The sequence below is a fragment of the Tenrec ecaudatus genome, chromosome X (assembly GCF_050624435.1).
Source record: "Tenrec ecaudatus isolate mTenEca1 chromosome X, mTenEca1.hap1, whole genome shotgun sequence".
In the NCBI taxonomy this organism is placed as follows: domain Eukaryota; kingdom Metazoa; phylum Chordata; class Mammalia; order Afrosoricida; family Tenrecidae; genus Tenrec; species Tenrec ecaudatus.
In genome coordinates, this window is record NC_134548.1 from 56555012 (window position 1) to 56577604 (window position 22593).

The window sequence follows — 22593 nt, forward strand, 5'->3', positions numbered from 1 at the left end:
TCTGGCATCTCTTTTCGCCCACTTTTCTGTTGTCTGTCCCGAAGGGAGGGGGTTATATGTAGATTCTTGTGATCGGTTCCCACTTTCTACCCCAGCTTCCCTCCACCCTGGCCGTATCTCAATTCTCACCCCTGGTCCTGAAGGCTTCATCTGTCCTGGTTTCCCTGTGTTTCTAGTTCCTATCTGTACCAGTGTAAGTCCTCTGGTCTAGCCCAATTTTTAAGGTAGATTTGGGATTTTGATAGTATGGGGGAGGGAGCACTTAGGAACTAGAGGAAAGTTGTATGTTTCATCGTTGCTACACTGCACCCTGACTGGCTCGTCTCCTCCCCATGACCCTTCTGTAAGGGGATGTCCAGTTGCCTACAGATGGACTTTGGGTCCCCACTCCACACTGCCCCTCATTCTCAATGATGATATTTTTTCTTTGATGCCTGATACCTCATCCCTTCGACACTTAGTGATCACAGAGGATGGTGTACTTCTTCATGTGGGGTTTGTTACTTCTCAGCTAGATGGCTGCTTGTTTACCTTCAAGTCTTTAAGACCCCAGATGTGATATCTTTTGACAGAATTCTTTTCTAACTCTTAAGGTATACATAAATCTTCTGGAAATCTGGTTAAAATACACACTCTGGCTGAGTGGGTTTGGGGTGGGGCTTAGGGTTCTGCGTTTCTAAGTACGGTCTAGGAGATAACTAAGTGCTAGGTGGTTTTCATTAGTTGTTGTTGAACCATAGAATTCTCTGAAATTTATATTCTACATATTTTACAAATAATGCCATGAACCCAGGGGGTTTGCAGGGTAAATAAGTTCATGGAATGAGTACATGACATAGAATCTTATACTCTAGAATTTGTACCTAACTCATTCTAATACCAATGTTGGGCTCTTTCCATGATATTACATTTGTACATAGGGTCACTGTGAGTCAGAGTCAGTGTGGTGGCATTGACAACAATCACACTGTTAGATTTCTGGAATAGGAAGAGCACAGTTGGTACCTCAGTGGCATATGGATCAGATCATTTCTGATGATCAGTGGGACCTGCTTAAAGTACATTTGGATCTAATCCTTGGCGTTGATTTGGAGAGCTGATCAGAAAGGATATTGCTTTCCATGAGCTGAGTATAAAGATTGGAATATCATGTCACAGTGAGATGATATTGGTTGATAGAACTCAAGATTGGAGAAAGGCTTGAAGGTGCCTTACCTTCAGGTGAAATTTCAGACTCTGTATAACTGCTGAGGTCTATACTTGAGATTACACCTCATATTAAATCTTTCCGTCATTCTAAATGCTGAATTGACCTAGTTGTGTTGTTGCTGTTGATTAACCATAGAAGAAAGTATGTTTCCATAAACTAAAGAGCAGGGCAGTAGTCGTGAGGTACTTTTAAGTTAAAAAAAAAAGGAAAGCATACACTTCAATCCCCAGGTACCAACAGAAATAACATAAAGTTTATGCTATTTAAGGTGCTCTTGGGACAGGTTTGTCCAAGATATTTCTCAAAAAAAGGGCGGTGAAAGATCTTGCTACTTTACTGGTGATAGTGAATGGTGTAGCATCAATGCCATCCGTGAGGGGGCAGAGTAAAAGTTGAGGGATGCTTGTGAGTAAGGACACAGGTGACTGAATTCTTTTTCCGAGCTTTTCAGCAAAATATTATGAAGAGCTCATCAGCTCAGTTAAAACACGTGAGATATGTTTTTGTCCTTAGCACCCTTTATTGAAATATGACCCTTGATGCCAATCTGGCAAGCATATCAATGACAGCTGAGAAGGGAGTGGTGGAGGACATAAATTCAGAAACATAATTCAGAAAAATAATAGGTTCATATGGAATAGATGACCCCCCCCCCAACAGTTGTACAACGAACCATGTTTTTTAAATCAATTTATTGGGAGCTTATACAATTATTATCACAATCCACACCTGTTTTTTATCTATAGGAACAGACCCTCGCCCCACCCCCCTCTAAACAGCTACTAATCTTCAAACAATACAATATACAGTTACAGAAATATTATTGGCATAGACAACTCCTTCGGCAAAGACAATGGGAATCAGCATGTCCTAGAGGAGTGAAAAATGGCCAAAAATATGCCCATCTTCTTCTATCTGAGGCCTGCTACTAACAAAGTAGCAGTTGCAGGGAGGCTGGAGTTAAGGGTATGACTCTGGTGCCCCAAGCCGCGTTTTGGCACATGAGGTTCAATGAAAAATAGAACTTGGATCTGGTGGTGAAAGAGGCTTTTCATCTTTTTATCTTCTCTGCTTCTCTCTGCTTCCAATCTTTCCCTTTCTGGGGCTTTCTTTTTCTTTTTCCCTCTCAGATTCCCCTTGGGCATTGAAATGCTGAGCTGCAACAGGTAAAACCCAAGGGGACTAAATTATCCAGTGCCCTGGGGAAGGAGGATCATGGGGACCAGGTTAGGTAACAGGAACTCAAGCACTGACTCCTGCCCATCTCAACAAATTGGCTCACTCCCCACTGGGGCCTTTATGAGTATTTGAAGGGAATGGGAAAAAGTCAATACTAATAATTGGCTTGGGAGAAGTTTCTTGGCCCTCTGCACAAACTGCTACCTCCTGGCCAGCTTGGGAGAAGAGCTGAGCGCAGAAATGAAAATAAGGGACACGCACTGCATCTCAAGTGAACTGGGCAGGATTGCAGATTATCCCTCACAAGGAGACTGCCAGGTCAGAAGTGATGGGATTCAGTGTCTATTTATTATTGCATTTTGTCTTCCAAGCTTCACTGCTCAGTATAAATTTTTGGTTTTTATAAAAGTGATTTGAAAACTGTTTGTTCCTCCATGTGAAATATGAACATCCTTGCGTTGGATATGGATTCTAAGTCTGTAAACTACTTTGGAGTGTGAAGAGGGACAAAAATCAATGGAGTTAATCATACTTTTATATACTTCTAGTGTCATAAATATAAGGTATAACCAACCTAACTTACACAGATTAAGGAAATAACAAGTAGAGGAAAACATATCCTTGCCCTGGGGTCCAGGTAAATGAACACTTTTTTCCTTAGGCCCATACTCATAAAAATAAAATAATTCAAGCCAAACTCAGAATTATGGATTATGTCAGTCTCGTATCCCCAATACATGACACGTAAATTTGCTTATTCTTTATCCTTGAGCCTATTTAAAAACAACAAAATTGACCATCACAGTCTCCATTTAAAGCACCCCCTCCTACATTCCTCAACTTAGCTTAGATACACCTAGCCTCTTGTGAGTCATCAGCCTTCCTGAATAGAGTAGAATGCTGCACTGGAAGGAAGAAGGACAGAGGACAGTCGATATCCAAACAGCAGAACATCAGTTCTACCAGCAGCAGTGATTCTAAAAGCATGCTCCAGATTCCAGAGAAATGGTACATCTCAGAACACCCACCTGGCCAAGTGTGTCCCATTGTGTTCAAATACAATGAAGAGGAAGCTGAAGTCAGTGACCAGTAGTAGTAGCAAAGTGCCTTGACAATTTTTTCTTCTGTTGAATGAGGCACCGCTGATGCTACAGTTAACCTCAAAAGACCCTGGAGAACGCAGCAGTCATTAGAAGAGATGCCAGGGCTTCACAGGGCTGGGCTGACAATACTAAAAGTTGATCCCAGTTAGCAAGGAACAGGGAGTTGATCTGAAGAATAGGACAGAGTTTGGCTGTCTGTCCACAACTTCCATCCACAACTTCCTTCCTGCCATTAGTGCCAAGAGACAATGGAAACAGCAGCAGCATTGATTGTTGGCATGCTTAAGTTCCTGGCTGTGTTTCTTCCTGCGGTGGCTGCGAAGCTGACCGTAGCTGCCCTGGGTTTGGTTACCTGAGCCAGGCTTCCAGGTTCAGGGAAGTAACTGTGCAGTAAAGGAGTTCCTCCTGAGCTCACTTTTACTCATCTCTCAGCCTGGATATGGTGGAAAAATGGGCGAACTTTTTAAGCTTCAGGAGATTTCTTTAGTAACTAAAGTTTAGTTCTGAGAAAAGAAACAGTAAGAAAAATTTGATCTCTGGTAGGGAATGCTAAGCTCATGGTACCTAGGGAAGCACCGCGCCAGGCCACAACAGGGAGGGCTCTGGGTTCAAGACGAGGACTCCTTTTTGGACACTGTTCAGTTATGGTGGGAAGGAAAGGGAATTTGTACTTGTTTGTCAAAATCATGGTGGATTCAGGTTGATCTGTAGAAAATGTTTTCCTTCTGGGATAACTTTTTCCTGTCCAACCCTCCTCTCACCGTATTAGTTTTTAAAAAAGGTGAAAACATAAAATAAATAAAATTTGAAAAGCCATTTAAAATATAATAATAAAAAGTCACCCCACTCCAAATAATGAAACACATTCCGAAGTCAGCTTTGGTAGAGTTGTTAAAGGTCTACAGTGTGGATCCCTGCAGTAGGCATCTGTAACCTCCAACAACGAAAGGGCAAGGTGGGAACAGGGGTGGCATCCTCAAAGTTTAAACACAGAAGGAAGGCCACACCAGCACAAGCTACAGGACAGATTCATCCCCTTCAACTGGATGCTGGAGGATGTGAGGGCCGAACCAATTTGTTTCTGTCTGGCTCTTTCCAGTAGGGCATCTGGGAATTCTTTGTTGTTTCTTTTTTCTAAATGCAATACTTAGTTCTGTTTCCCACTGCAAAATCTTGGGTGAGACCCTGAAACTCTTGGTGGCGAAGTGACCTTCTGGCAGCTTGTGGGAAATGGAGTCCCGCGGGCAGAGTGTAGTTGCACCAGCAACTTCTCTTTAAGCCTCGAAGGCTGACTACAGCGTGGGCGACTAGGTGGTGAGAAGAGAACATCTTTGGTGTCCTAGCACACAAATCACTTTGTTGGTTGTGTGTGCAGTTGAGTGCTTGCCTATGCCAAATTGTGGGAAGGAGAGTGTGGTGCATGGATATAACTTGTTGGAGCTCCCATGGGGACCAGCTTGAGAGTTCCCCAGAGTCTCCTAGATAGTTAGGGAGACTTCTAGGTAGGAGCCATTAGAGAAGTCTAGGGTCGAAAGTATGGAACAAACTGCTGACTCTTAGTTAACTACTAGCCACTTGCTAATTAGAAATTGCTGGGCCCAGGAGCAGGCTCTCTTTGAGACATTTGAGCTGCTCTTCCCCGAGTTTGATCTTCTCCTCCAGCTCGCGCTGCTCAATGATGAGGGCAGACTTCATCTTCACAAAATGTTGGTAGTCTTGGAGCTGGTCCTGATGCAGGTAGCAGGAGACCATACCAAACACCAACTTCTCCCGGCGGTCAACATGCTCTTTCAGCTCCTTGGCATCAGCCAACTGCCCCGTCAGCTGTTGCTTCTTCTCTATCAGTACCAACTGGGGAAGCAGAGAACTGATTAAGGACCATCTAATTACCAGCCATTTGTCTAAACCAGTGCTCCACAATAAAGATACTACTGGAAAGAAGCCATTCTTTCTGCTAATTGGACAGCCCTAGATTTCCACTCTTAGGTCCCTTGCATTCAAAAGTCTTTTTTTAGCAGGAAGACAAACAACACTACAGTTTTATTTACCCGACTACAAGGTTGCCTTTGAGCGGTTAAAAGCCTCTTATTCATTTCTTGAGAGCAGTGGCTATTAAAATCTTTAGTCTGTGGACCACTGCTGGGGTGGAGTAGAGAAAGGCTGTGTCCCCCTAATTTACCACAATCAACGCCTCCTCCTCGGACAAAGCCAGCCACCCACTATGGTAACCACCATTGCCACAACAGCAGTGCTTTCGAAAGGATACATGTCTCTGTGTGAGGATATGTGTGAATATGTCCATATGTGTATGCACACGCATAGACACCTCTTATTAAAGTTTGATTCAAATTTGTACTCAGACCCATTTGTAGTACGAATGGTAACGCCGTTTTGGTTCTGAAACGCATACACAGGATGACCCCACCAATGACACAAATAACCTCCCAATGCCAATTGCTGGCAAACTTGCCCTTCCAACACTAACAGTGGGACAAAATTGGGGCCACTGCTATTGCTGGAAGCTAGCACCTGCTCTGTGTTTACCTTATTGTTCTATGTTCTGTTCTAAGTAATGACATGGATTATGTAATTCAATTCTCACCCACCCCCCTGAGACCAATGTTAAATACATTGCCTCCAGTTACATAGATAAGCAAGAGTCAGAATTTCAAGTTACTTGAAAACCAGTGGCCCTATGCTTTGTTCCCTTTGATGACAGCCACATTTGAAAGCCACCCCCACCCAAGATAAAAAGATGGTATTTCCCTCCATTCATATCTCAGAGACCCTGACTTTACCTTCTCCTGACTGGTCTCTGAATCAATGCTGTTGAGAGCGTTTTCCACCCGGGCCAGTCGTCCAGAGAGTGACAACAGCAGGTTGACAACTTTGTCCAGGTCTCCGATAAACAAACGGTACTTTTCAAATTCATTGCATTTGCAGACAGTTTTCAGGTTGGCTTCCACCTCCTCCCCAAGGGAGGCGTTCGCATTGATGTCCTCCAACAGCCCTTGCTGGGCCTCCCGCAGGACAGAGAGTTTCCTGCCAATACTTTCAATAAGCTGTAGCTAGAAGAGTTGAACAAGAGAAGGTAAATGTGGATATCAATAAGGTTTAAAAATACACTGATCTGTGCCCAACATCCTACTCAGTGGAAGCAAAGGAAATGCGAGTGAGTCATGAGCAATTCCAGTTCTCTGGACAGACACCTTCTCTTCCAGATGCCAAAGCATTGCATCTCTTTCACTCTAGTAAGAATCTCTAGCTCACCGACAAACGCCTTAGCATTGGATAAATGATATTACGGGCTAAGTTTCATTTGACAAATGTAATGCAATATATATTTGCTGAGACTGATTATTAAATAGGAATTGGAATGTTTGCGAGAACCTAGATTGGAGAAGTATTGTCATCACGTGTTTGCCTAACACTGCATTCATGCTAAGTATCTCCAGAGTACCGTGTTAGGAACCCTGTGTCATAACAGGTTCCACATTAGGCTGCTAATGGCAAGGTCAGAGGTTCCAAACCACCAGTCACTGTGTGAGATAAAGATGAGCTTTTCTACTCCTGTAAAGATTCACAGTCTCAGAAACCCGCAGGGGCAGTTTTACTTTGCCCTACTGCTTGCTAGAAAGTCAGCACTCCCATACGCACCCACCCCTCCCCCGCCCCCACCACACACACTGGTTTCTGAAACCGTCTGAATAAGAGTGTGGGCTCTGAAATCACAATGACTTAGTTTGACTTTCAAATCTGTCAGTGTCTACAAATTTGTATGATATCACCTGTATCATAAAAATCGGCATCTGTATATCATAAAAATCTGCAGGGGCAGTGAATTCTTTGATGTGGCTCTTCTAGATACAGTATCTAAATTTCACCAAAAGACCTTTGCCTGAGTAGGTGTAGTAAGGAGCTGAGGGACGATACTGATAGGATTCACCTGTGAGTAACTGTGAGTAGTATTCCGTGGAGTGGCATCCAGATGTGTATAAAATGGGAAGCAGGAAGAGGGAACTCATTCATTACCAGCAAGGACCAGGAGTGGAGCTGCGATTCCTGTGCAGTGGCTCTCCTGGATACAGACAACAGCTGTGCTACCAGAGGAGCAGCAGCCGAACCAGGAGCCGGAACATGCAGCAGAGTGATGGACTTCCCGGCACACGGAGCACATTGAGTGCTTTTGTGACGGAAGCCAGCTTGCAGAGTGGGGTGCCTCTGGACACGTAATTGGGGGAAATGGTCTTGCTGAACCACATAGGTGGAGCTGAGTGCCTTTGGTCTGAGGCTTACTGGAGTGGGGTGCCTCTGGACACTTAATTCAGGGAGCTGGGTTTGCTGACTCATGGAGCTTGAGCCTTTAGGATGAGGCTGACCGCAGAGTGGTGTTTCCCTTAGGGCATTTATTAGCAGACCTGAGACTTTGTAACATATCCTAGTAAAGAACTATACTGAGCTTTTCTCATTGGTATTGCACCGTATTAGATTCTTTAATAAACCCTTTAACCATGAAATTTGGTCTGTGAGTTTCTGTGTAGCCGTTGCAATGGACAGTAGACCCCAGAGATACGTTAGAGGTCGTTAATTAAGTCAGCATATGTGGGTTGGGCGATTTGCTTTCTTTAGCTTCACTTTCTCTGCAGAATAGGGCTCATTGCAGTACCCACTGCATTATGCTGTCACAAGGATTCAATAAGATAATGCACGCAAGAAGCTTGGCGGAGAGTAAGTCCTCACGAAAAACTGGCTTCTGCTATGATTCAGTCTGTCCTCACCATGCCATTTTAATCTCACTCCTCAGAACCTGTCCAAATGAACTTCTCACTCTCCCCTGTGCTCACAGCACTCATTTTGTGCCCCCAATTTGCTTATACAGTTTTTTATTGCATTCTTTTTTTCAACATCCTATTACCTCTTTCTTACTCCAGCTATTCCTCTTATAGTTTCAGAGGCCAATTTTATGCCCACCCTCACAGGCGTCCCAATGGTGCAATGGTTATGTATTGAGCTCCTAACTGCAAGGTCAGCACCCCACTCTGTAAGCCAGTTTCCTTCACAAAAGCACCCAATGTGCTCCAAGTGTTGGCAAGTTCAACCACCAGCTGCTCTGTGGGATCAAGATGAGGCTTTCTATTCCCATATAAAGTTACAGTCTCAGAAACGCACACAGATAATTCTACCCTGTCTGATAGGATCGCTATGAGTTGGAATCAACTCCATGGTAGTGAGTTTTTAAGTTTTCCCATAGAAAGCTCTGCTCCAATATCTCATTTCCCCCCTGGAATTCCAAGTCTTTTAGAATCTGAATCCTCTAGCATAATTTGAAGTTGCACACATCCTGTGTCATGTATGTCAGTCTGATCTCCTGATCGACTACTGACTGTATGTTTCAGATAGGTACTGCCTGTGTATTCTTATGTGCCTCTCCTGTAAGCAAAATCAGTTCCAGGACTATATTCACAGAAAGGCAGTGAGGTAGATTGCTTTTTCAGAGGCAGATATATGGGGATTCTAATTCTACCTACTGTGAACTGCATAACCTTGAGCAAGGCATCATCTTGCTGAAACATCTGTTTTCATCTATCAAATAAAGAAACAGGGACCCCTTGCAATACTATTATGAACAGAAAAGTTAAGTTAAATCATAGAAGTAAAATAGTTAATATTATATCTGGCACATTGTTAAATGCTCAGTGAACATTTACTGATACTACAATAAAAACACAAATGAGTAGTTTCCTAATCATTGCCATTATGACCAGGCATTCGGAGTTAATGGATAATTGTTTAGCTGCAAGACACTGACAAGAATGGACCACGTGTTTCTCGTCTCTGCAGTCAGTATTGCATGTGGCTAAAAATATCAACTCCAGCACCAAACTCCAGTTCAGCCATGGAATGGTGTTGTGATATTGATCAACTTGCTCAGTTTTTCTGTGTCTGTGCCTCGATTTCTCCATTTAAAAAGTTTACCTCCGAGTTGTTATGAGAATTAACCGAGTCAATGCATATGACATACCCAGAATGGTGTCATACATAAGTATGTTTCACTGTTTTATTATTCCAGCACAGGGACAGAGACGTGGAGTTGGCTAAACTGTATTCACCTCTAGTAGTTCATTTAGATATCTAAGGTGACCAAGACCACATCAGGAGGTCACCATGGTCTTAGTCTGTACTGTAATATATTTGCTTCTTGGAAAATTTTCAAAACATACTGAAGGTTGGAAATCAGTGATATAAATGAAACAATACATGCCACAAAGCTCCCAGCTCTATTTGTACCCTCTGGTTGGGGCCGAATGTCCAACTCAGAAAATCGCTCAACTCATCTTACCCCACCAAGGTCTGAAAGAATTAAAGCACAGTCATTTCTTCCTCTGCATCTGTGCTGTGCAAACTGAACTTTGACACTGGGAACAGAATAAAGAAGAGGACTGTGGAGTCATCACAGATGCAGACAGCTGAATTGCTTTTCTGGGATATTAGAAATCAGTAACCCTTCTCACCTTCCTTTCTCAGAAATAAAAACTGTCTATCCAAAGTCACTTCAAATCACTATTTGCTGTTCTGGGCTTTGACATTTCTATAATTTCTCTCTTCACCTGGTCAGGGTTTTACTAGGTTTTCTCTTGCTAAGATCAAGGCCTTTAAACTAGGAGCAGCCTTGCTATGCAGTGAGAACATGGGTTCCATGGAAGTAGTCACTTGAATTAATACAACTTCCACATCACCATGTTCCTAATTCTTTCTTTCCGTAACACTCGGCTTCAAATGGAAAAATAGGAGGGGGGGGGGGGGTCTTGCCTACAAGTCATGTCCTAAAAGAGAAATATGGAGAGAGAGTTTCAATTTATATTGAGTTCAGATGGCCACAAAAGCATAAATTGGGCTTTGTAGGTTGTCATGGGAACCCTATTTACTTATGAAGTCAAATGGGTAAGTGCATGGAGGGCAAAGTGATTCCAGGAATTTGGTTCACAAGCTCCGGTAGTCCTATTTAGCGGGAGAAAAGAGAAGGTTTGTAACACAACATCATCTCCATTGATCTGGTTTAGTATTTTAAGAGTTTATCCACCACCCTGGTAAATAGTTTGCCATCCTATAATCTCTCCATTTTTTCCTTATTTTGCTCTCTCTCCTAGAAAGTTGCACCAATAATAAAATCAATGACATCACCGTTGGTTCAAGCTCACTGGCAAAAACGATGATGTGACCTGGGCAAGGAGTTACTTACAAGGCCAACTTATTTCCAAGAGACAGCACGCAGAGCAGACAGGCGGGCTGTGTTGAGTTCAAATTCTAGAACTAGCACTTGCTGCGCAGCCCTGAGAAAATCAGCCCCCTTGGTGGCTAAAGATTGGGATAGCACTACCTCCCTTGGAGAGCTGCTCTAACAGTTTGAGAAACGTGCTGATGGCGCTGGCTACGGTTTTGACTCCGGCTACCAGTTGGAGCGGTGAGCGCTGTGAGCAAACACGGCGTCGGGAAAGCAAGTCACATCTGTATGTGAACTAGAGTGATTGCGCATAACCCTTACTCCACTGCAAACCAAACGACTGCCGTCAAATCGCTTCTGACTCGCTGTTGGCCTCTAAGGCAGGGCACCCTTTGGGTTTTGAGAGTATAATGCTGTGGGAGTAGAAATCCTCATTTTTCTCCCACTGGTGGCTTTGTGGTGAGTCGTCTACCAGGGCTCCTTATCCAATATTAGTATCCTAATGATTATAATACAGATTATGGGTATTTCTGTGAGAAATTTGAAAATCCATTTTTATTTCCATTGCTTAAATGGATGAATGCAGCAAGATGATCTGGGGAGTTTAAAGGGCTGGCGATCCTCCAGACAAGATAGAAAAATTTTCCGAGTATATCCATTTTTGTTTTACCTTTTTTTGAGCCAGTTCTTTATCCACTTCCTCTTCTCCCAAGCCAATATCTGCCATCTCTGGCTGGTCTTTCAATTTGTTCAGAAGCTCTGCCTTGGCCGCAGAAATATTGTAATAAGCTGAGTAAGAGGTAGGGATCCCTGGGGTCCCCTGAGGGGAGAAATGCTGAAATTCTTGTCTGTAGAAACATAGAAGGCCCATTTGAAAACCTTGGATGAGAGCTTGCTGATTTTCCTTCCTCTTAATTTCTAATCTGTAAACTGGGATCATGCTTCATCAGGAAGTTATGAGATAAGGAAATAATGAACCTGTGAGCGCTGTTCGCATGTGAACAAACCACATAAAGTTCTATCTAGATATCAAGTAAAGGCAAACTTTAAGAACTTGGGTAGTTTTCTGTACCCCTCTAAGTCTTCACTAGGACACTACTTTAAAGATACTTTGGTTTGGTCTTTAACATTCTACAAAACTGTAGAAAAACTAGCAGGCCCGTAATAAAGTTCTGTCCTCCTGGAATCAGTGATTACCCCTGGTTCATGACCCAGGTATATAGATCCCAAGGGAAGGGCTAGGTTGTGTAGAAGTGTCTGAACCCTTAGCTCTTTGTCCTCCATGCCTCTTGGCATGCTTCCCACCCATCACCCCCCACACCCCAGGATCCGGCTTCTAGTCTGCTTGCTTACAAAGGCACTCTGGGGCTTTCCTGGGGGCTCTCATCAGTTCTTCTTTCCTGGGGCCACTCCTGCTTGAAATGGCGCAACTGCAGATTTCCCACAGGAACGAAGCCACCCATGACCTCGGCAGTAGTCATCAAGTTGGAGGCTGGGCCTATCCCTCCTGCCAGAGACTTGCCATGCCCCCCCACATCCGCCATGCATTCTTCTGAGGCCGCCTGCTGTGAGGCAGACCTTTGACTTGAGAACGAGTAGCCTCTCTTCTCTTCTGTTATATTCCCCGTGGACCCAGCTTCCTCCACGGTTGCAGGATGTAACGGGGAAAAAGTGGAAACAGTGGCACCTATGGGCTTGACACGTGTATCAGCAGATTCTGTCATCTTAGCTTCTCCAAAGCCCACGGGACTGAGGTGTTGCTTATCGGAGCCCCAGCCCACAAAAGGGGACTGTTGCTCAGGGAAGAAGTAGCCCTGATTCCATGCCGCCTTGGCTTTGGACTCTTCTGCCATTACAGGCTCTGGTCTGAAGTGAGGGAAGAAACGAAAAGACATGCTTCACTGTCAGGTTTCAGAGAGAGAGCGGGCTAAATAATTCCACCCACAGTGTATTCAAGCGGAAAACTCATGCCAATGTGGTCCTTTTTGTCTACCAGCCACCCCCACCATCCACCCATCTGTCTCGTTGGCTGACTCTTGGTTAACCTCTAGTGCAATATTTCCCAAAGTGGGTGACACCAGTCTCTCGGGGTCACTGGAATGACCTAGTGGGGCTGTAAGTACCTATCCTCTGTCCTGGCTTATGGGCTGTAGTACATACATCTTTAATTGTCAGGGGGCACTCTCTTTATTTTTTCCTTCCTGAAAAGGAGATGGTAGACAAAATCAGTTTGGGAACTTTTGGAGCTCTTTGAAAGGGGAAAATGGAAATGTTCAATAGTCATTTTTGCAGCTATTTGCAGCTCTTAGATAAAGGTAAAAAAAAATAACAGTTAAAAGCCTCCACAGCTATTTACTGATTCATGCTATGCTTTCTCACAATTCACAGAGAAGAAATTTGGCTGTTCTAATATTCCTCATTTTCGTAATGTTTCAAGTTTATAAACACTGATAAAGGAATACTATTAGCTAACATTTGTACAGTGCTTACTAGGCTCCAGATGCTCCTTCAAGATGATGGATGGATGGATGGATGGTGGATGGATGGATAGATGGATGGATAGATGGATGGATGGATGGATGGATGGATGGTGGATGGATGGTGGATGGATGGATGGATGGATGGATGGATGGATGGATGGTGGATGGATGGATGGTGGATGGATGGATGGATGGATGGATGGTGGATGGATGGATGGATGGTGGATGGATGGATGGATGGATGGATGGATGGTGGATGGATGGATGGATGGATGGATAGACATTGATGTAACCTAAGGCTTATGACAACCATTTCACAGAGGACTATGAGGCACACAGAGGTAAAGGAACACCAGCCAATACATGGCAGAATTGTGATTTGGAATTAGGCAAACTGACTCAATCTGCACGTTTAGCCATTATGCTCTACTGCCAGAGGGACAACTTGCGATCATATGAAACTCCACATTTAAGGAATTCTGAGGCTGGGGTATAGAAGGAGGCTTCAAAAATTCAGTTAAAATGGAAATGAAAGATTATGAAATATTTCCCACAAACTTTTAAATGTCCTTTCATGTTGAAAAAGAAGGAAGCATATTAGGGAGGGAAGATGGAGGTATGAACTTAGAGACTTTCTAGGGATATAAAAATACTCAACCATACTTATTAACAACCTGCCATATGCAGATAGCACAACCTTGCTTCCTGAAACTGAGGAGGACTTAAAGCACTTGCTGATGAAGATCAAGGATTGCAGCCTTCAGTAAGGATAACAACTCAATGTGAAGAAAACCCAAACCTTCACAACCGGACCAACAGGTTACATCCTGATAAACGGAGAAAAGATTGAAGGTGTCAAGGATTCCGTCATGCTTGGATCCACAACCAATGCTCAGGGAAGCAGCAGTCAAAGGATTGAATGACACATCGCATTGGCTAAATCTGCTGCACAAGACCCCTTTAGAGTGTTGAAAAGCAGGGATGTTACTTTGGAGACTAAGGTGTGCCTAACCAAAAGCATGGTATTTTCAATAGCTTCATATGCCTGTGAAAGTTGGACAATGAATAAAGAAGACCAAAGAAAAATGATGCATTTTAACTACGGTGCTGGTTAAGAATCTTGAAAAAACCATGCACTGCCAAAAGAACAATCATACCTGTCTTGGTAGAAGTACATACAAAATGCTTCTTACATGCAAAAATGGTGAGATTTTGACTCCTATACTTTTGGCATGTTATCAGGGGAGACCAATCCCTAGAAATGGATTTTCATGTTTGATAAAGTCGACAAGCAGCAATTTATCATGTTTGGTGAAGTAGATGAGCAGCAAAAGAGGGGGGGGCAGGCCTTTGACAATATCGACTGACTCAGTTGCTGCAACTCTGGGCTCAAATGTGACAATATTTATGAGGGTGGCACAGGATTGGGCCATGCTTTATTCTGTGTATTTAGGGTTGAATGGGTTGAACCGATTCAATGGTACCCAACAACAATAAAGTGTGCGCATGAGAGTTCTGAGTGAGAAAGTGTTGTTAAAAAAAAAAGTGACAATTACAGATTCAGCTCCCCAGAAGCCATAGTCCATTTGTTATTTACAGGACTTCCTTCCTCTTCACACTCACAGACCAACAGTTACAGAGGATCGCTGAGTACACAGTCCAATTTTGATCATTGGTATCAAAGCAAAAACAAGATTCAACCTATGGAACACCAAGATGGAACACAAAGAGCCCATAGAGCAAGCTGTTGCTGTATTTGCGCTATAGTTATTAAACTTAACCAATACTCAATAACTCCATCAACCTGTATCTAAATGTATTAAACTGTATCTAAATGTGTTAAAGCATTTTTAAACTGAATACTACTTGAGTTACAGAATACTGCAGTTTAATTTAGCAGAAATTAGGACGCTATATTTGGTTTCTCTTTAAAATATTACAGGTATACTTACCCTTAACACACAAAAACCCCCAAACTACTGCCTTCTGGTTATCACCTTATGCTTTCTTAGGGTCTGGGAAAGAACCTGGGGTAAGGTAGTGGGCATAATGAGCAGACTACTGGAACTCTGATCCTGGCTCTGCTAACTTTTGCCCTTTGAAAAGTTACTTTATCCCTCTGTGCCTTACTTTTCTCATTAAAAAAAAGAGAGATGCAAAGCACTTATTTCATAGGTTTGTTGTGAAGATTAATCAATAAATATGTGAGCTTGTTTAGAGCAATGATTGGCACATCAAAAGCAGACAAAAATGTTAGCTGTGTTGGGAATGATGTTGTTCCTTAAATCTTCATCACAGAAGTACAAGGGGACTTCAAAAGTTTATGGAAAAATGTGCGTGAAAAGATAATGAAAATTTTCCATGAACTTTTGAAGCTCCCTCATATCTAATTGATATCTGAAGTCACAGCAAGGGCTATGTGCAAATAAATGTTTCCAGTCTCATCCCATATTAAAAAAATATATCTGGAACAAGATATAAGATTGCTGCCAGTAGCAATTTCCTCTTCTCTGGCCAAGGTGCCAATGTGTATGGAGTTAAAATGAAGGAGGAAGGACCAGGAGGTTGAAAGTGGCCAGGCTAAGCCTGCTGATATGCACAGTCATACAGGATACACAGAGCTTCGTAAAGGCCTGGACTCCTGGAACAAGCCTCGGACAGTCTGCGGAAGATGGCAAAATGAGTGTGGGTTTTAGAGTCAGACAGCTCTGGCTTTGAATATTTGCTGTTTATCTCTGAGCTAGTTAGTCCCTTGTTTTGCTAGGCTTCAGTTTCCTTGTATCTCAAATGAGGACCATAATGCTCCAGGAGGCATTGGGAACATTAAATAAAATAATAGATGTGAAGTGACTGGCACCATATCTGGTACATAGTGAGTACTTAACAAATAGTTAATCATTTGCTTACTCATTCTTGTCTTCTAAAATTTTAATTGACTCCAAAATGTTGGCTTGCAAACTGCATCTTCGATGGTTCCAACCCACCAAGGGAGAACGTTAGAGCTATCTGATCCTGTAAAGATTTACAGCCTTCGAAACCCTATATAAGGCCACTATGAGTGCGAATCAACTCCGTGTTAGTGGGTCATCCTTCCTTTCCCTTGCTGTGATGGATAGCCATCACAATTACTTTTCACACAGCATTTTTTATTGGTAAGAATGCTCTCCAATTAGGTGATTACTTTGAGAAGCACCACATGGGATCTGCTCAGAGCTTTTCCAGTGCTGGGAGCCATGCTGGCTAAGTGCTGTGCCCGTGGCAACACTTGTCTAGAAAATTTTTCAATTGGCTGTAGACAGCTAAGTAACAGATTTGCCTGAGTTGAGCTGTTGTCAATAAAAGACATAACAACAAGGTACTTCTATTAAGAGGGAAATGACGTTAAGAAGCCCAGGAAGGAAAAGTATGTCTGGAGATTGGTTATGGAAGAAACTGTACAATTATGTTTCACATGATTGAACTATGGAATGAAATGGCACATGTCTTAATTTTCAAGTTGCAGCAAATTAAAGAGATGTATTTCCAGGAATAAGTTATGGGTTCTCACTAAATACTAGCTCCAACTTAAGAACATTTAGCTCTTACATCACGGCCCTGCTCGAGACTCAATTTCATGAAATGATCACTGAAGATAAGGATGCTACAGCAAAGTGTGGTGAAGAAAGCAGACGGTGCCTGGATATCAATTGAAATAGTGTCTGGGTCTTAAAGACTTGTATTCAAACAAGCAGCCATCAAAGCGAGGAGCCAACTAAGTCCACACAGGAGAAGCACACAAGCTCGTGTGATCCAAAAATGACAATCACACAATTCAAATATGGTGAGGAGAAAAGTATCGGAGCTAAAATTATGAACACCGGATTTGGAGAAGGCTATGGAGGACGGTGGGAGCCCCACACCCATCTGCAGGGGATCTAGTCTGACCGAGTTGCTGGCAGATCCACTGCAGCCAGAGGCATAAGTCCTGAACAGCCTTACTGTCAGGCAGAGACCACTGTAATCCTGATTAGGTGGGATTGAACTCGGCACCAGGCCAGTTGTCTTCCCTATAGACACGACCTGAATTAGTACTGGGTACACGTATCTCTTAGATGTCCCATGACAGAAATGTCTTCCCTGGATTTTTGAACGTTGATGGGGGCCTTCTCCCTTTTATGCATCATTTGTACTTTTGCCTTTATTCTAATATGATCTTAGCCTTACCCCCTTAGTGCGATGTGTCCTGCACTCTTTTCTGTTGGGTTTCCCAGCTGTGAAGCATAGGAGGAATGGAAGTATGATGATAACAATAACGGCTATAATGTGTTGTAGGGAATGCAGGGATGGGGGGATGGGCACTAGGAGAGGGTCCGCAGGGGACAATAAAACTGATAGTGGTTGTACAGCTCTGCTTGAAGGCGGTGTGACCATGGCCGGGGGTGGCGTGCAGGGAAGGCTCTGCGATGAATGTGGTGGTGTTTGGACAACTCCCCTTGATGAGACTGAATGATTGAATTGTCCCACTGTATGTGAATTATGTGCCAATAAAACTTTTGGGGGGAACAAAAGAATTGGAGACAAGTTTCTTCTGCTGAGTTTCTACACCTCCATCAGCAGAGTGGATTCTCTCTAAGCAGGAGGTGTCATAGAGCTGGAAGACAATTAAAAAGATGCCCCTGGGGCTTTTGCTTTGGAGCAAAATGACAAGCACCCACTGTGGAGTACACAGAGGAGCACTGGCGTAGTGAAGTGAGTAGAATTGGGGCTCTTGTGGTTAAGTCACACCCCTGCAGACAAAGTATCCTCCTGCTTATCTTTCCCTGCACAGGCAGCTCGCCCTACCAACTTCTTAAAATTATCTGCTGAAATAAACACAGAGAAGCAGAGAACAGAGTGAATGTCGTGGAAAAAGTGGCAGAGAAAAAGAATGCCCACAGCTTTTTGAGGAATTACCCAGGCAAAATAGAGGAAGCTCCTCAACAAGATGCATTGCCACAGTGGCTGCAACAATGGGCTCAAACATAACAACAATTGTAAGGATGGCATAGGACCAGGCAGTGTTTTGTTCCGTTGTACGCACGGTTGCTATGAGTTGGAGAAATTCAGCAGCACCTAACAACAACAACAATGTGTATGCTAAGCATAGGGGTATGTCCTTTGCATCCCCTTGCCAGGGAGTGAATTCCTACTCATACTGTCCCTGTAGGCCAGAGTGGAATGGCCCCTGATGGTTTCCAAGGCTGTAATTTTATGGAAGCTGACTACCTTATCTTTCTCCCATGGAATTCCACCTGCAGACCTCCTGGGTAGCAGTCAAGCACTTAATCATTGTGTCTCCAGGGCTCATTCGGTTCTTTACATATTTTATCTTAATCTTCACAACAATACCGTCACATGTGTGACAGGTATTCAGAGAAAAATCTGAAGCTAAGAGAAGTTCAACTGAGTAGCTCAGTTACAAAACCAGAAAACAGAAGAGATGCAATTCAAACTCATGCTGCCTGCATGACAAGACTTCAACACGTCCTTTACCTCTTCAGGGGCCCAGTGTCTTTCAGAAGCACTTACTTGGCAGAGTTAGTGGCTTTACTGTCAAGGACCAGTTGTTCTGATGCTCTCCAAAGACCACTGATGCCATAATAGCAAGGGGGGTGAATGTGCTCAGGTTGAGATCCCAGGTGAGCAGTTCTTGGAAAAAGGCCAGGCTGGAAGTTGCTGGAATTGGAAACAAAGGACTTTTGTTTGGCTGGGCGGCTTTGTGAGCCATGCTTCAAAATCTCCAGGTTACCAAAGCTCAGGGGCTTTGACTGTTCCAGGACACCTTCAGTGTTTAGAACAGATGAACCAGTCGTTTCTGAACTGAAATACTGGGGTGGTAGTTCCTCCTCCTCTTCCTCCTCCTCCTCCTCCTCCTCCTCCTCTTCTTGCTCCTCCTCCTCCTCCTCTTGCTCCTCCTCCTCCTCTTCCTGCTGTGGCTCAGGCTGCGGTTGTGGCGGCGGTGGTGGCTGTGGCTGTAGCTGAGCAGCCCGGAGGAGCCTGTACTTCTCCCAATTGGGAGGGGGTGGGCGAGGAGGAGGATAGGCCTTTTTCCTGGCTCCAAAATGATCCCGTTGGGTTTCATCAACTTTGGCAAATAGCTCCCTCTGATTCTGATTCCTTGACCGGGAGCTCTGTTGCTCCAAGCTAATATGACTCTCCGAGAAAGCCCGGCTGCGCAGTGCATAGGGCATGGAAGCCATGAAGCTCCCCTCCTCATAAATGGAAGTTTCCTCTGTTTTTTTGGAGGAATGATTGAGGTCCTCAAGAAGGTCAAGAGAAGAGATTGCTTGGTAGTTTGACAAGCCCAGCACTGGGTTCTCAAGGCAAGGATGAAAGGGAGGTGCCCATGAAAAGTTACCTTTGGAATGAGCAATTTCCCTGCAAAAAACAAACAAACAGATGAGAGTTGAGTAAAATAAGCAAATTGCAGATAATCCCATATTTTCAAGACAGCCTTTATGTACATGCAAAGTTGCCACAAAACAATAAAATATATGTAGTAAATAGAGTAATAATCATATAATCGTGGCTAACACTGAAAGAGCCCTGGTGCCGTACTTGTTTAGCACCTGGCTGCTAGCTGAACAGGTTGGCAGTTCAGACCTACCATGTCACTGTGGGAGAAAGACGTGGCACTAACTCAGTGATGATTTACAGCCGTGGAAACACCATGAGGCAGTTTGATTCTGTCCTACAGGATCACGGTGAGTTGAAATGGGCTTGACAGCAATGGGTTCGGTTTTGTTAACACTACCAAGCAGATATTAAATGGCAAGAATTGTTTTAAGCGTTTTACATGTAATAACACATTTAATCCTCATAATCTCCCTGTAAGATAACCCTATTACTATTATCTAGATCAGTGGTTCTCAACCTTCCTAATGCTGTGGCCCTTTACTACAGTTCCTCATGTTGTGGTGACCCCCAACCATAAAATTATTTTTGTTGCTACTTCATAACTGTCATTTTGTTACTGTTGTGAATTGGGTGACCCCAAAGGGATCGCGACCCACAAGTTGAGAACCGCTGATCTAGATGATCTGGGGAAACTGAGACTCTGACAGTTAATTTACCTAAGGTAGCAAAGTTTGTAAGTGGTGGAAATAGGATTTGAACTTGAAGAGTCTAGCTTAAAAGTTTGGATACATATACACGACCTTGTCTATTTGTAGCACTCAAAGGGATAAGTTGTGTTCTGGGGCTTACCAGTTGGTTATCTTGCCTCATCTGTTGTTTTAAAATTATACATTACTTTCAGTGCCTAGAAATCTACAGAGGTTACTGTAGTAAACATATATGTCCCCATTTATAGCCAAGAGTGAACACATCTTAACAACCTCTATATTTCATACTTTTTAAGAAATAAGAATATATTTTACACCATTATCCACTTCCATTCTCTACAACCTCTCCAAATCATTTTGCATCATGAATTTGGTAATTTTTTATGTTCTTATGTAACAAAAACCATTAAGCAAACCATTTACAAGTATCTGCTATTTTGAATTTAAAATATCTCCTAATACAGTTCCAACTAAAATTCTCAACTGGAACTTTAAACTATAGATGTTTTTGAAAATTAACTTTCAAAAAGGCAGCATATATTAAATAATCTATTCTACTACAGGAGAAATATGCATTTGGGGGGTATCAGTGAGGGATTAAGCATGTTTGGTGCCATCGAGTCAGTTCTTAACCATAGCGACAGAAGGAACCACTGCCAATACTGGCCCAGCCTCACAATTGTTGCTATGCTGGCGCCCATTGTTGCAGCCCCGGTGTCCGTCCACCTTGTTGAGGGCCTTCCTCTTTGTTGCTGCCCCTCCACTTGACCAAACGTGATGTCCTCTTCCAGGGACTGATCTCTCCCTGATGACTTGCCCAAAGTATGTGAGATGAAGTTTTGCAATCTTTGCCTCTAAGGAGCATTTTGAATGTACTTCTTCCAAGACAGATGTGCTTGTTCTTTTTTCTTTTCTTTTGACAGTCCTTGGTATTTTCAATATTTTTTTCCGGCACCATGGTTAAAATGTATCAATTTTTCTTTGGTCTTCTTATTAATTGTCCAACTTTTATAGGCATATGATGTGACCAAAAATACCATGGCTTAGGTCAGGCATACCTTAGTCTTCAAAGTAACAACCTGGCTTTTCAACATTTTAAAGAGGTCTTGTGCAACAGTTTTAGCCAATGGACCCAAGCAAGATGAAATCCTTGACAACTTCAAGCTTTTCTCTGTTGATAATGATGTTACATACTGGTCAAGTTGAGGATTTTGATTATTATTAAAACAATGTGGAACAGAATGGAACGTTCAGAAACATATTAAACTAGAAAATACCACATATGTGGTGACTTGAAATAAATGTTGGAAAATGCAGTATCTTTTCAACTCCATTGCCTTACAAAGCGAGGGATAAAAATCATGTTTAATACTCTTTTTGAAATACTGTCAAACAATGTTATTTGGAATTACACAATACACAAGGGTAAACAAGAAAGCATTGCTATAAAATTATAGAAATGTTTATTAAGCAAAAATATCAGATTGTAAAGCTATTATCTCTCAACATATACTCCAGGTAGGTCTATGAACTCCTGAAGGTGATGTTTCCATTTCTCAAACCCTTCCCTGAAGAATTCTATGCTCTTTGGTTAGCACCATGTCAAGATAGAAGTTTGGCATACTTCAGGGACTTGAATTATGTTTCTTTCAAATGCTCTTTGAATTTGGAGAACAAAAATCAATCTGTAGGGGGCAAGATCAGGGTTATGGGGTGTGTAGGATAAGGTGAAATTCTCATAAGACAGCCCTTGCTACCCTGTAAGAATGAGCAGATCCGTGGTAATCATGGAAAAAATTCATGAGCACAACTTTTCTAAACTGTATCTCACCAATTCAGATGTTATTTTTCTTGAAAGTCTTCATAATGAGCTCCTGTGATTGTTCTCTCTCCTTCAGGAAACTCTATCAAGACAAACCCTTCTGAGCTAGATTAACTGATCCAGCATATCCCCTTTGATTTTACAGAGGTTCTCAACCTGTGGGTCGTGACCCTTTTGGGGGTTAGAATGCCCCTTTCACAGGGGTCACCTAAGACGATCGGAAAACACTTATTTTTGATGATTAGGAACCCTGACACTGCTCCTCTATCCATCTTCAGGCGGGTCCGCCCACATGTAGATACACCCACATAAGAGTACCCCGTGTGAAGGCTGTTACCCCGGCTACACCATGCTTCAAGACAAAAGTTCATTTATTTGTCATTAGGAATAAATATTTCACAATATAGAATTACATATTGTTTTTGTGATTAATCGCTATGCTTTAATTATGTTCAATTTGTAACAATGAAAATACATCCTGCATGTCATATATTT

The 22593-nt window shown here is 42.8% G+C and overlaps 1 protein-coding gene across 2 annotated transcripts in view; it reads right to left on the bottom strand.

The window, feature by feature from the left end:
- Positions 1-1730: 1730 nt before the first annotated feature.
- Positions 1731-22593, bottom strand: part of SHROOM4 (shroom family member 4) — a 344627-nt gene continuing 323764 nt past the window's right edge. For both annotated transcript variants that reach the window (XM_075538769.1, XM_075538768.1), the window contains 5 exons: positions 18742-19590; positions 12068-12580; positions 11385-11562; positions 6291-6560; positions 1731-5343 (listed from right to left, as the gene is read on the bottom strand). In XM_075538769.1, coding sequence (XP_075394884.1) covers positions 5071-5343; positions 6291-6560; positions 11385-11562; positions 12068-12580; positions 18742-19590 — 2083 coding nt within the window. In that variant the 3' untranslated portion in view covers positions 1731-5070. The remainder of the gene's footprint in view (positions 5344-6290; positions 6561-11384; positions 11563-12067; positions 12581-18741; positions 19591-22593) is intronic.